General features: G+C 51.6%; 1 protein-coding gene across 1 annotated transcript; it reads left to right on the forward strand.

Annotated features, from left to right (window-relative positions):
* Positions 1-305: 305 nt before the first annotated feature.
* On the forward strand, positions 306-11309 carry lrp3 (low density lipoprotein receptor-related protein 3). Its single transcript, XM_060072244.1, has 7 exons — positions 306-440; positions 2829-2964; positions 3990-4195; positions 4804-5441; positions 6283-6779; positions 7445-7577; positions 9699-11309. Exons 1-7 carry the CDS (start codon positions 356-358, stop codon positions 10245-10247), a joined length of 2244 nt encoding a protein of 747 aa, XP_059928227.1. The 5' UTR covers positions 306-355; the 3' UTR covers positions 10248-11309.
* Positions 11310-14773: the final 3464 nt, after the last annotated feature.

Below are 14773 nucleotides of genomic sequence, written 5' to 3' on the forward strand. Positions count from 1 at the left end.
CAAACCCCGCAGAATGTTCGCCGTTATCCCTCCACTTTGCAACCCAAACGTCCCGCTGACGTCTGCGTCGGTGACATCCGAAGTCTGAGCTGCGGACGGTCCAGGGAAAGGACCGCGGACGACCCGCTGGAGGAAGTGGGGAGCGGCGCGTCTGAAAATGGGGACCGTGAGACTTTGTCTTTGAGAGAAAAACCGACGTCTGGAGCAAATGCCTTCGCACTCGTGTCTGAGAACCCGCGGTGTGTTGCTATCTGGGGCCGAATCGCCGTGCCTCTGGGCGGGCTGAGCGATCCGCCGGGCCGTTGCAGATGTCCGGGGCCATTGTGGTTATGATGAGCGATCCAGTGGCCGGACCATGGGAGTGATGAGGCGGCTTGGAGCCACGGAGCTCCTGCTGCTGCTCCAGTGGCTGCTCGCTCGCTCTGCTCTACTGGCGGCCGGTGAGTGTTTAAAAATGGTCAATGGTGAATGGACTGCATTTATTCAGCGCTTTTCTAACCAGTGGCCACTCAAAGCGCTTTGCAATATTGACTAAAAGTCACCCATTCATGCACACATTCACACACCGACGGCGGTGTCAGCCATGCAAGGCGACAGCCAGCTCGTCGGGAGCAGTCAGGGTGAGGTGTCTTGCTCAGGAACGCCTCGACACTCACCTAGGAGGAGCCGGGGATCGACCTGGCAACCTTCCGGTTACCTGCCAACCCTTCTCTACCTCCTGAGCGTTGAACCTTTCATTACACCCCAGCACACGACACCCCCTGGTCGCACTTTTCACTGGAACACTGGAGCAGCACCGCTGCTGGTTCCGGGCCCCAGTTGAGGATCAGATGGAGTTGGTGTTATGATTGTGGAGGAAGTAGCGTGTCTCCCCCCCCCCCCTCCTCCTCCTCCCCCCCCCCCCCCGTGCTGCTCTTTGTTGTTGGTTTACTGTGACAGAATGTGTTTCCCCCTCTGATCATATCCACTGACACCTATCGATTTTTTGGTGGAAAAACGAGAGCTGGTGTTTGTAAACAGGGCTGCTTTGTCACGTATCGGATACCGACCGCAGCGAATCCCCACGGTTTGATTACAGTCGGTCTGCTATCAGCATTACATCACCTCCCTCCTACCCTCTCCCCCCTCCCTCTCCCGTCCCTCTTCCCTCTCTCTCTGCATCTCCTTCCCTCGGTTTCTGTTAAACACTAAGATATCGATTCAAGGAGATACATTAATAAATGGAGCGACAGCGTCCTATTAGGCATTTACCTTAATCGAACTATCGACCTTCCAAATGTCTCGTCACGCATAAATGACAGTTATTACACACACATTAGCGCGTTCGTTGTTGTGGATAGGCTAAATACAGAAAGTGATGTGTGCACACAAATTTATGCAGTAGAGGTAGTGATGGTTATAGAGCTGGTAGTATAGATAGTGATGGTATAGAGCTGGTAGTAGAGATAGTGATGGTTATAGAGCTGGCAGTATAGATAGTGATGGTTATAGAGCTGGCAGTAGAGATAGTGATGGTTATAGAGCTGGCAGTATAGATAGTGATGGTTATAGAGCTGGCAGTATAGATAGTGATGGTTATAGAGCTGGCAGTATAGATAGTGACGCTCATAGCGAGTCATGTAGTGTCGAGGGGATAAAACCAGACCAGCACACCGGTCTGGAATCCGTCCAGATGGGGCTCCCTCGTTACCAGGGACAACCATTGCTGTCATCGTCATGGAGACATCAGATGAGTCGCGCACAGAGACCGGCGTGAATGTGAAGTGGAAGCAGCTGAGCTCCACGTCGGTCTGCCTGTCTGTGGACTCAGCTGGGCAGACGAACCGCCGCTTCTGACCCTGTCCTGGTACCAGCTTACCATGCACTACTGCCCTTTTCCAATAACACGCAAGCACACACGTACACACATGGACACGCGCGCCTGTGCACACTTATGCACACAACAAGCGCAATGGGCAGTTGGGGGTAAGAAACCATGAAGGAAGAAATAATCAGTGTCAGCCCGTCTGCTCCCTCTCTTTTAACTGAGAGGTTTAAGTCCAAGATGCTGGTTGTAGATCTGGGAGGCTGATGGTAGATCTAGGAGACTGATGGTAGATCTAGGAGGCTGATGGTAGATCTAGGAGACTGATGGTAGATCTAGGAGGCTGATGGTAGATCTAGGAGGCTGATGGTAGATCTAGGAGGCTGATGGTAGATCTAGGAGGCTGATGGTAGATCTAGGAGGCTGATTGTAGATCTAGGAGGCTGATTGTAGATCTAGGAGGTTGGTTGTAGTTCCAGGAGGCTGGTTGTAGTTCTAAAAGACATGTTGTAGTTCTAAAGAGGCTGGTTGTAGTTCTTAAAGACAGGTTGTAGTTCTAAAGAGGCTGGTTGTAGTTCTTAAAGACAGGTTGTAGTTCTAAAAGAGGCTGGTTGTAGTTCTTAAAGACAGGTTGTAGTTCTAAAGAGGCTGGTTGTAGTTCTTAAAGACAGGTTGTAGTTCTAAAAGAGGCTGGTTGTAGTTCTAAAAGACATGTTGTAGTTCTAAAAGACAGGTTGTAGTTCTAAAAGACAGGTTGTAGTTCTAAAAGACAGGTTGTAGTTCTAAAAGACAGGTTGTAGTTCTAAAAGACAGGTTGTAGTTCTAAAGAGGCTGGTTGTAGTTCAAACACACTGGTTGTACTTCTGTCTGCCTGGTTGCAGTACACAGGCTGGTTGTAGGTTGTTGGTTGGCTGTTGTCTGACATCATTTGATCTGAACTGTCACCACGCGCGTGCTATTGCGGTAACAAGAATCGCCTGTACTGGGTAATTAAGAACTCTGATGTGGATGTGGTCCCACACAGCCTGTGGTGTTGAGGTGGAGGTTCACGCGGAGAGGAGAGGGGTCATCTACAGCCCGTCCTGGCCCCAGAACTACCCCCCAGGGGTCAACTGCTCCTGGAGCATCCAGGCCGGCCAGGGGGAGGTCATCACGATCAGGTAAAGAATTAAAGGAAAATGAAAAATGAAATGTGATAACACTACACATAAGACGCGTATATACAGGGTATGTATTCCGTATGCATAGAAGACGCATGACTCTGCTTCCATGTTGCAGCTCATGGATGGTTTTGTCTCCTCATGGATCTCTTCCCTCCTCTATCCTTTCAACAACTCTTCTCCTTCCTTCTCTCCTCTATCCTTCCCTCCACTCTTCTCCTTCCTCCTCCCCTCTGCTCATCTCCTCCTTTTCAACCTATCCTTTCCATTCCTCTCCTCTCTTCTCATATCGTTCCCTCCTCTCCTCTCCTCCTCCTCCTCCTCCTCCTCCTCCTTCTGTCCCCTCCCCTCCCCTCCCCTCCCCTCCTCTCCCCTCCCCTCCTCTCCTCTCCTCCTCTCCTCTCCTCTCCTCCTCCTCCCCTCCCCTCCTCTCCTCTCCCCTCCTCTCCTCTCCTCCTCTCCTCCTCTCCTCCTCCTCCTCTCCTCTCCTCTCCTCCTCCTCTCCCCTCCTCTCCTCTCCCCTCATCTCCTCTCCTCTCCTCTCCTCTCCCCTCCTGTCCTCTCCCCTCCTCTCATCCTCCTCCTCATCCTCCTCCTCATCCTCCTCCTCTCCTCCTCCCCTCCTCCTCCTCCTCCTCCTCCTCCTCCTCCTTCTGTCCCATCCTCTCCTCCTCCTCTCCTCCTCTCCCCTCCTCTCCTCCTCTCCTCTCCTCTTCTCCTCCTCCTCTCCTCTCCTCTCCTCCTCTCCTCTCCTCTCCTCCTCTCCTCTCCTCCTCTCCTCTCCTCCTCATCCTCCTCTCCCCTCCTCTCATCCTCTCCTCTCCTCTCCCCTCCTCTCCTCTCCTCTCCTCTTCTCCTCCTCCTCTCCTCTCCTCCTCCTCCTCTCCTCTCCTCTCCTCCTCTCCTCTCCTCCTCATCCTCCTCTCCCCTCCTCTCATCCTCTCCTCCTCTCCTCTCCTCTCCTCCCCTCCTCTCCTCTCCTCTCCTCTCCTCTCCTCTCCTCTCCTCTCCCCCCCCCCCCCTAGTTTCCGTAGCTTGGACCTGGACGACCCCGGGGGGTGTAGGGGAGACTGGCTCCTCCTCAGCCCCTCCGGTAGAGGGGAGTCCAGGGTGTGTGGCTCGTCCCTGCCCCCGCCCTTTATCTCCAGCAGGGGGCGCCTGGGGCTCTACTTCCACTCCCAGGCCAACGGTTCGGGGCAGGCGCAGGGCTTCCGGCTGTCGTACACCAGGGGTATGTGGACCGCCTCCACCACCCCTCCCAACCACCAATGCAAAAAAACGTTTTTATTCTCGCTCTTGATGTTTCCCATCATGCAGCTGTGTTCTAGAGCCTCTCCTCTCATATAAAAGTGAAGCCCTCTTGGTGGGAGTTGTAGATCTATAGGTGACAGTTCCAGGTTCATAGGGTCTGAAATAAAGGGCGTATGTTTTGAACTTGAAAGAAAAAGTATTACCCTCGATGATATATAATTATATATGTTTTGTTTTAGATAATTATTGATTTTTTTTTACCTAATTTTATACATCTTTAAATATATATTTTTGAAATGTCGAGCGTTTTCCACCCTAGGTTGGGGGGTCTCTGACCGGGTCCTGTTCCAGGGAGGGTCTCTGACCGGGTCCTGTTCCAGGGAGGGTCTCTTACTTGGTTCTGTTCCGGGGGGGGTCTCTGACCGGGTTCTGTTCCAGGGAGGGTCTCTGACCGGGTTCTGTTCCAGGGAGGGTCTCTGACCGGGTTCTGTTCCAGGGAGGGTCTCTCACCGGGTTCTGTTCCAGGGAGGGTCTCTCACCGGGTTCTGTTCCAGGGAGGGTCTCTCACCGGGTTCTCTCCCCCTGCAGGACGCCCGGGCCAGACCCGCTGCCAGCCCGACGAGTTCCTGTGCGGCAACAGGAAGTGCCTGCCGCGCGCGTGGCGCTGCAACGCCCAGGACGAGTGCGGCGACGGCAGCGACGAGGTGGGCTGCCCCACGCCGGCCGCCGCCGCCGACCCCCCGGGCCTGTGCCCCCGGCGCACGCTGCCCTGCGTCCACGGCCAGTCCACGCGCTGCCTGCCGGGGGAGCTGCGCTGCGACGGCGCCCGCGACTGCCCCGACGGCTCGGACGAGCGCGGCTGCCCCGACACGGCGTGCGGGAGGCACCTGCGCAACTTCTACGGCTCCTTCGCCTCGCCCGACTTCTTCCTCCGGGCCAATCGCAGCCCGGCGGCGGCGGCGGCGGGGGCGGAGCTGCGCTGCGCGTGGTTCCTGGACACGCAGGACCCCAAGCCCATCGTGCTGCAGCTGGAGCTGCAGCTGGGGCCGGCGGACTCGCTCAGCGTGTATGACGGGCTGCTGCAGCAGGCGGAGCAGCTGCTGCAGGTGCTGTCCCACCACAACAACCGCCGCACCGCCCTGCTGGAGTCCAGCCGCGGCCAGATGAGCCTGCTGTACCGCGCCCAGGCCCACAGTCCCGGGAGGGGCTTCAACGCCACCTACCAGGTACTAGGGCTGCACAATATATCGAATTTTTATCGCGATGACGATATTGGCGTCCCGCGATGACACGTCGTGTTCTCGTGATATTTGCGCGATATTTTTTTTTAAATAATGCATCCGCAAAAAACATGAAAACCAAAAAAGAAACGAGCCCCGCCCATGCAGTATACACCTGCACACCTGTCTGCGACTGCGTGAGTCCATCCTGCACACAGCGGCGTGAAGCCTGAAAAGGGGGGGGGGGGCTTGGCCTGGTGGCAATTTGCCGCTGAGCACAGTGTGTGGCTCCTACCACTAGGGGGTGGTAGAAATTCGAAAAAAATAAAAATCCAATGAATAATCGTGGTAAATAATCGTGATATCAATATTGATCAAAATAATCATGATAATCATTTTGGCAATAATCGTGCAGCCCTACCAGGTACCAGACCCCCCCCATGGATGCACACACAGGCTTTACTGATCACTAGCATGTAATACAGACTATGACGCATAGTAATGTGTGTGCTATGTCCTTAGATACACACGCAGGCTTTACTGATCAGTAACATGTAATGCACAGTAATGTGTCAGCTATTTCCCTCGATAGACAGGCTTTAGTTGGTGTCTGGTGTAAAATATAGTAATCTAGAATGTGGATTAGTAGCCATTTCAAGGAGGCTCTATCTTTACTTCGTCGTCGGCCTCGTGGAGTTTCTTGACGAGGAAGAGTACAATCAAAGGTTGTTGTTGCGAATGATTAATTATTCTTTAAAAATAAATAAAGAAGTGATGTTGACATGTGATGATGTTAACCGTCTCTCTCCCCCCTCCCCCCTCCCCCCTCCCCCCGCCACCCGCCCAGGTCAAAGGTTACTGCTTCCCGGGGGAGCGCCCGTGCGGCGGCGACCAGGGCTGCTACGCCGCCAGCCGCCGCTGCGACGGCTTCTGGAACTGTCCATCGGGCCGCGACGAGGAGGGCTGCCCCGGCTGCGCCGAGCCGGGCCACTACCCCTGCGGCCCCGCCCCCGCCCCCGGCCACGCCCCCTCCGTCCCCTGCTACCCGCCCCACGAGCGCTGCAACAACCTCAAGAGCTGCCCCGGCGGCGACGACGAGAGCAGCTGCTACGAGTGCCAGCCTGGGAACTTCCACTGCCAGAGCAACCTGTGCATCCCCGAGACGTGGCGCTGCGACGGGCAGCAGGACTGCCTGGACGCCAGCGACGAGGCGGGCTGCCAGGCCGCCGTGCCGCGCAAGGTGATCACGGCGGCCCTCATCGGCAGCCTGGTGTGCAGCCTGCTGCTGGTCATCGCCCTGGGGTGCGCCTTCAAGCTCTACTCCCTGCGCAGCTCAGACAGCAGGTGGGGGGGGGAACACACACACACACACACACACACACACACACACACACACACACACACACACACACACACGCACACACACGCGCACAAACGAACGAATGAGCGTACGCACGCGCGCGCACACACCTGTTCTGTCTGACTGCCCTCGTGTGTGGGCTGGCTGACAGCAGGTGGAGGAATATGCGAGCACACTCCCCACTTGCGTGTGTGCATGCACGCACACACACACGCGCACACACGTGCATACACGCAAGTCGTGCGCACGTGCACGTAGGCACGCACGCACTGTGCACGCACACACATGACTCTGTTGTCTGACTGTCTTGCTGTCTATCGGTCTAGGTGTCTGTGTCACACCCGTTTGTCTGTTTCACTGTTTGTCCGTCTCTCTGTCTGTCTCTCTGTTCATTGTCTCTCTGTCTGTCACTCTGTTCATTGTCTCTCTGTCCGTCTCTCTGTTCATTGTCTCTCTGTCTGTCTCTCTGTTCATTGTCTCTCTGTCCGTCTCTCTGTCCATTGTCTCTCTGTCTGTCTCTCTGTTCATTGTCTCTCTGTCTGTCTCTCTCTGTGTTTAACGGTCTGGGTATCTATGTCTTTCTGTTAGCCTGTCCATCTGTCTTTGTAACTGACTGGCTGTCTGTCTTTCTCCCTGTCTGCCTCCCTAGAGCCTTTGAGACCCAGATGACCCGTCTGGAGGCGGAGTTTGTCCAGAGAGAAGCCCCGCCCTCTTACGGACAGCTGATCGCTCAGGGTCTCATCCCCCCAGTGGAGGACTTCCCCCTTTATAACCCAGCCCAGGTATCAAACCCCCTTCATAACCCAGCCCAGGTATCAAACCCCCTTCATAACCCAACCCAGGTACCAAACCCCCTTTATAACCCAACCCAGGTATCAAACCCCCTTCATAACCCAACCCAGGTACCAAACCCCCTTTATAACCCAACCCAGGTATCAAACCCCCTTCATAACCCAACCCAGGTATCAAACCCCCTTTATTACCCAACCCAGGTATCAAACCCCCTTCATAACCCAACCCAGGTATCAAACCCCCTTCATAACCCAACCCAGGTATCAAACCCCCTTTATAACCCAGCCCAGGTATCAAACCCCCTTCATAACCCAACCCAGGTATCAAACCCCCTTTATTACCCAACCCAGGTACCAAACCCCCTTTATTACCCAACCCAGGTATCAAACCCCCTTTATACAACGGGGGACCTAAATCCAGCGATCTGATTGGTTCCCAACTGTTGTATAATGAGCATATACATAACTGCTATGACGCCCGATCATTTTGTGAAAGTTTGCATATCACTCCGCGCCTGGAAGTAGAAACAGTTACAAAGTAAAACATATGTTGGATGATGGAGAGGGTGTAAATGTTGTTACTCCGGGAGTGAGCAAGGCGATGGAGAGACTAACGAAAGCTTAGGCACACGGCGAGTGAACTGCTCCATAGGATAAATTGCCGGCGAACCGCTCTATCGGAGCCTTCTCTCGGAGGGACGCTAAAGTGTGTTGCATAGCGACCGTCGTGCATTTTGAAGGCAGCCAGGAGGGACTACTTTTTGGTAGTCTTTAATAAAACGGCTACTTTGACTTTCTTGGTTTAGTTTTAAATGTAGTGTGTCTATGACTTTCGTATCGCCATAACAGTAACCGTTGTATAAAAGCAATAGATCACTTCAGTCAGTGGCATGTGCTCATTATACCACTGACTGTGAAGGGGGTCGCCGGCCCTCCGCTGCGCGTCGGGGCCGGACAACGCCCCTTAACAGTGGTATAATGAGCACATACCACAGCCTGTCGTGATCTATTGCTTAATTATACAATGGGGGACCTAAATCCAGCGATCTGATTGGTTCCCAACTGTTGTATAAAGAGCGTATACATAACTGCTATGACGCCCGATCATTTTGTGAAAGTATCACTCCGCGCCTTGAAGAGGAAACCGTTACATACCAAATGTCAAACCGTATTTTTACTAGTGTGTGTGTGAAGTCATTTTGCCATAATTTTAACAGTTGTATAAAAGCAATAGCACAGTTCACTGAAGTCTAAAATCGGCGAGTGAACTGCTCCATAGGATAAATTGCCGGCGAACCGCTCTATCGGAGCCTTCTCTCGGAGGGACGCTAAAGTGTGTTGCATAGCGACCGTCGATGCACAGCGGCAGCCAGGAGGGACTACTTTTTTGTATTCTTTAACAAAACGGCTACTTTGACTTTCTTTGTTTCTTTTTAAATGTAGTGTGTCTATGACTTTCGTTTCGCCATAACAGTAACCGTTGTATAAAAGCAATAGATCACTTCAGTCAGTGGCATGTGCTCATTATACCACTGTGAATATACAGTGGTATAATGAGCACATACCACAGCCTGGCGGGATCTATTGCTTAATTATAACCAAACCCAGGTACCAAACCCCCTTTATAACCCAACCCAGGTATCAAACCCCCTTTATTATTTTAAATATACTACTGTACTTATTATACGCTCACTGTGCATATTTTAAATATATTTATAGTTATATAAATTTATATTCCAACTATTTCTATGTTTGCAGCTAACCTTTGTCCTTTGTAATGCTGCTGCTTCATGTGCCTTCAATTGCCCCCTGGGGACAAATAACGTTTTTTTTAATTGAAAAAATTGAATTGAATTGAATTACAACTTAACCCAGGAATCTAACTCACTATTGGTCTCTGTCTCTCTCTGTCTGTCTGTCTGTCTGTCTGTCTGTCTGTCTGTCTGTCTGTCTGTCTGTCTGTCTGTCTGTCTGTCTGTCTGGCTGCCTGTCTGTCCATCCCTCTCTCTCTCTCTCTCTCTCTCTCTCTCTCTCTCTCTCTCTCTCTCTCTCCCTCCCTCTCTCCCTCTCTCCCTCTCTCCCTCTCCCCCTCTCCCCCCCCCTCCCCCCCAGACCTCGGTGCTCCAGAACCTCCGCTCGGCGATGTGCCGGCGGATCCGCCGGAGCTCCTCCCGCCGCCGCGTCGCTCGCCTGTGGCGCCGCGTCTCCCAGAGGATCCGCCCCCGTGGCCACGCCTCCCTGCTGACCCCGCCCACCGGGGCCCTGGCCCTACACTGCTACCGCACGGTGGAGACCCGGGGCCACGCCCCCCCCTCGTCCGGCTCCTCCCCCCTCTCCCCCGACAGGTCCTCGGACCGCCAGGAGGGGGCGGCGTTGTCCCCCGGCTCGGCGGAGAGCTGGCCCGCCGGGGGGGGCGGCTCCCGGCCCAGCCCGGACGGCAGCGACTCCTCGGACCCCGAGGCCCCCCCCGCCGCCCCCCTCCCCTCCTGCAGAGTCCCCCGGAGGGCGTCCAGGAGGAAGATGGTCCTGGGGCTGACGGTCAGCCTGAGGGGCGTGGCCCTGCAGCGCTACTCCCCCCTGGGTCACATGTCCCCCAGCCTGCCCCCCGCCTCCATGAGGGACCCCCCGCTGGAGGAGGGGTTTGGGGCGGCGCGGCGCTAGGCCAGGCGCCGCCCAGTGATCCAGGTGGGCGGAGCCATCCCCGTGCTGCTGAACTGCACCTCCACCTGCGCTCCGGGCAAGGTTCCAGCCAGGCCAGAGGGGATTGTGGGTAACGGCCGTCGTTGGATTCGTCGCTGGGTTGTGAACTCCTGTATGGTACAATGTCTACACGAGCCGCTCTGATCTACAGAGAACTCTTCCCTCACGGTCCTTAGTTATTTTGAGTGTTTCTTGAAGAAGTGATGACATCGAAGGATGGAGATGAACAGTTAGGAGGGGCCTGTTGTGAACAACTCGTTTTATCTGGTAACGGTTAGACTCTACTGCGTATTAGCTGCAATGTTTTGGAATGATCTCGTAAGGGTCGTTTCTGTACTCGGATCTCGTGCGTCTGGGTTTGAATCCTCAGGTTGTGCAGACATCTAAGGACCGGGCTCGGGTTTAGCCTCACAAAGATTCAGTTTGAATACGTTCCGGGTGTGTAAACACAGCGGAAAACATCAGGAGACGATGTAAACATCAGGAGACGATGTCGTGACCAAGAGCCTCTGGCTTCAGATCCACTGAACAACGGCTGGACCTCAGAGACTGAAGACTGTGCTCATATGCCTCAATACTGCTGCCCCTCTCTCCTGCGTCGTGGTCCAACACTGTCCTAGACCCTGCTGGGTCTGGAGGCCTGCTGACTGTGGACAGGTGTGTCCAATGGACACATCACTCACACACACACACACACACAGGCTGACACGCAGACGTGTGTGTGCGTGTGCGTGTCAGTAAGGTTTTCCATGGCCTTATTCTAGATGAGCGTTTCTTAAACTACGGGGTCAGGACCCAGATTGACTCTAAGGAGTCTGAGGTGGCTTCCAGCTGAACAATGCGCAGAACATCGGGACTAACGGACATTCAAATGTATTTTGGGTCCCTGGGTGAATGCGTTTAAGACCTTGTTTAAGACTCTTCCTGTGTTTTAACATGCAAGTCTGTTGGTTTAATGGTGGACACGTTTTTGGAAAAAATGTTTTCTTTCTAAAGTGTAATTTTCATAAATCCTTCCATGTCCATCGTGTACTGATACTGTCATTTACTAAACTATTTCTAGAGAAACATCTGCTGCTTTTTAGGTCCAACAGGCGACTGAAAGCTTTGTATTAGGCTTTGGCTGAAGACTGTGTTTTATTTGGAGGCTGCTGTTACGTCTTTAAATACTTTTAACACAGAAAGCCATCAACGGTCCCCTCCTGTGACTGAAGAGGTCGCTGCTTTCCTAATACTTGGATCCATGGATACAACTCTCCTGAGAATGCTGTGTTTAGAAGATCAATTTTAGATGCTGTTAACAAGGATAATCAGGTGTCAAATCAAATGCTCAAAATATAAATGAACTTTTCTTTGCAAAAAAATACAGAGTGTAAAGAACTCTGAAGTTTAACCGTTTGCTTTCAAACTGTAGCCTCAACTATCCCGATACATTTATGAATGAATTATACAGTTTAATTCTGTTTCTATTCTAGTATGCGCTGTATTTTTTGCCTGGCATCTGTATCCAGGATCCAGCTATTAGGTGATTGTGTTTTTTATATTTGTTCAAAGACATCGCACTACTTCTCTATTTATATTTAGTACTACTACCATTTATATTTGTGTCCCAGACATTTCATACTGTTTATTCCCCATTTAGATTTCGAACACTGTCAGTAACTTGCATGTATGTCCGTCTCTCTGTCTGTCGGTCGGTCTGTCCGTACATATTTTGCAATGCCTTCTTTGCATTCAGAACCAGGACCTTCTATATCAGAACCCCGACCCTATGTACATCAGAACCCAGACCCTATGTACATAAGAACCATCAGTATCCAGACCCTCTCAATTTAAACAGTTGATGAAACACAAGATGTACAAACACTATTTATTGTCATGAATGTGTTTGTCTCTGCCATTGTTTTTTATTAAAGGAAACTGGTAAAATAGAAAGGAATTTGAACGTAGAAAATTGGTTAGTCTAATAACTGCTGCAACAGTTTTTTTATGATTATGTCAGTCTGTCACTGGATGTCCACTATCACTTTCATGATGTCTGACTGTCTTTCAATAGATGTCGGACTATCTGTTTAGATGATGGTATATGTGGACTTGGCAACTATTTCAGACATTTCTGGTTTCCCATTGGGCCATTCGAATTGGCACTAATTGTTATTGTGTAAGACCAAGGCTGACACAAATGTAGACATTCACTTTGAACTATAACAAAACCAGGCACAAAACATCAGGAAAATAGTCACACCACGTTGTTTTTTCTTCACATTATCTTTAATAAGCTACTATCTTTGTTATACATTGATTTTTTTTTCAAAATCTTTTACAAAACACACAGGTACACCAGGGACAGGAGTACCAGGACGGTTACCACGGAGACAGGGTCCCAGAGGGGGGGTCCAGTGGTGTGGGAGGTGAGGGGGCACATTGGGGGGCGGGGCATATGTACAGTACCTGTGCAACGATCAACACGTGGTAGGAATGTGGTCTTAGAGAGAGTTCCTGACGCGTTTAAAGCGGTTTCAACTTACACGGTATTTACAGAGCCGATAGGCCTTAAACAACCTGATAACCCTCTCACACAGAGAGAACCAAATGTACTTCTCCCTCTCCCAAGAGAGACAGAGAGAGAGAGAGGGGGGGGAGGGGGGGCTCCCAGACGTTTATTTCATTGTCTGGGGAACCAATGGAATCAGGAGATGCAAAGCATTCTGGGAAACAGTACTCTTAATGGAGAAGCAGGCCCACAAAAAGAGGGGCAGCCTGGGGGCTATATTAGACACCTCTATCAGAATGGCTTCTAAGTGTTAAAACATGTAACGGAATAACTGTTAATTGGACAATGCTGGCAGGCCGTACAGATAAGAGAGTATTTACAGACGGACGGTTCAATAGTAACTGGGTGTTTCCCCAAGGGGAGTCGCAGCTTGAGGAAGAGGTGCAGATATAAGGAGGGTTCCAGAGAGACCACCCCCCCCGGGTTAGGACCCAGCTCCAGAAAAGTGAAATTGCAAGGGTATCAAAATCACCTATCGTCAACATCCGGTTGGAGATGACTTATCAACACTGTTGTTCATAAGCGTGGAAAAATAATTAGCTCATGAAGATCTTACACTTAAGTAATACACTTAATAGAACCCAAGGCAACCGTTAAAAATATCGTGTTTTGTTTTTTAAAAAAGAATTATCTCTGGCAAATGTACGAAGTTATCGGAACTAGAGGGAGACTTGACTTCAAAGTCTCTGGAGTCGCACCCACACCCACACACATCAGTGCCTTGCTCATGCGCACTGTGAACTCATCTGCCAGCCTTTGGCTATTGGCAGGCTGGTGCAAGTTAACGGAGGGAAGGAAAAGTAATACGTTGACTCCCGTATGGGCTGTGGTAGGCTACTGCTGGTGGAGGAGTGAGGTAGGCTGAGGGGGGTTCTGAATGAGCTGTGCGCTCTCCTTGTTACAGATGGACCACAGCGACTGTCTGGAATAGGTCAACTACAGGAATGCAGGCACATTGTGACAACGACAGAGGAAGGACGTGACCCGATTTAAATGTAGAATGACCCTCATAGCCATATTAGGAACGAAAGGGAAGGGTAGACGGAGATAAAGGAGCATCTGATTCTCACGGCGACAACATGGCGAGAGGAAAAATCCGTTCCCTCCGCTGTTTAAACATTACGACAAAAAGATTACAAAAAGAAACAGTTTTTCGAACATGCGTGTCGGCCCAGGGTCCATTGGGTCGGAACTGGCGCACAACGTGCCGGTGAACACCACAGGGCTGACGTGGGGTACTGGTGGTCGGTGGTGAACACACGAGACGGTAAGGCACTGGGTGTGTTCGTGTTTACACAACAGGATGGACGCCATCTTGTTCCGGAAGGAACACATCCTAGCGAGCGCGCTTGTCTAACCGCTAGGACCAATCGGAGAGGAGGAAATTCCTGAGGTGGGTCACACACACTGCGTACGGCCGAGAGGAGGGGCAGAGCACGTCGGAAGCTTGTTCTGATCTTGTTATCGGAAAATTTTAGCAGAGTTTTATTTTTTGACAGTGTCGGAAGTTGAGCTGGCAGGAGGGAGGAGGGGGGAGGGGGGGGGGGGAAGCACCGTTATTGAAACCTGTGGTTCACATTTTAGAAACATGCGATGTCTTCTGCGTATGCCACCAGTGTGTGACCCCACTCCATCTGTCCATTCGTCCATCGTCTGTCTATCCATTCATCCATCCATCACTCACTCATCCACAGCTTAGAACTGGAGCTTCGACAATGGACTGTTTCATAAAAATACTAGACGCACACACACACACACACGGACACACGCACACGCACACTAGGGCTTTGACTTTTGCCCAAAAATCATATTCGAAGTTTGTTCGTTAATTAATATTAATATTCGAATATATTCGAATAATTATTAATAATATTTTGACCATTAAATGCCTTCAGTAAGACCTGGATTGGGCTTCGCAAGGTTTGTTTACCGC

This window comes from Gadus macrocephalus, chromosome 14, assembly GCF_031168955.1.
Source record: "Gadus macrocephalus chromosome 14, ASM3116895v1".
NCBI lineage: Eukaryota > Metazoa > Chordata > Actinopteri > Gadiformes > Gadidae > Gadus > Gadus macrocephalus.

Excerpts from the sequence above, each read along its gene's own strand:
- lrp3 (XM_060072244.1), top strand. The coding sequence starts at position 356 with ATGGGAGTGATGAGGCGGCTTGGAGCCACGGAGCTCCTGCTGCTGCTC. Across the intron at positions 2,965-3,989 it reads GGGGAGGTCATCACGATCAG|TTTCCGTAGCTTGGACCTGG; the intron begins GTAAAGAATTAA and ends CCCCCCCCCTAG. Across the intron at positions 4,196-4,803 it reads CCGGCTGTCGTACACCAGGG|GACGCCCGGGCCAGACCCGC; the intron begins GTATGTGGACCG and ends CTCCCCCTGCAG.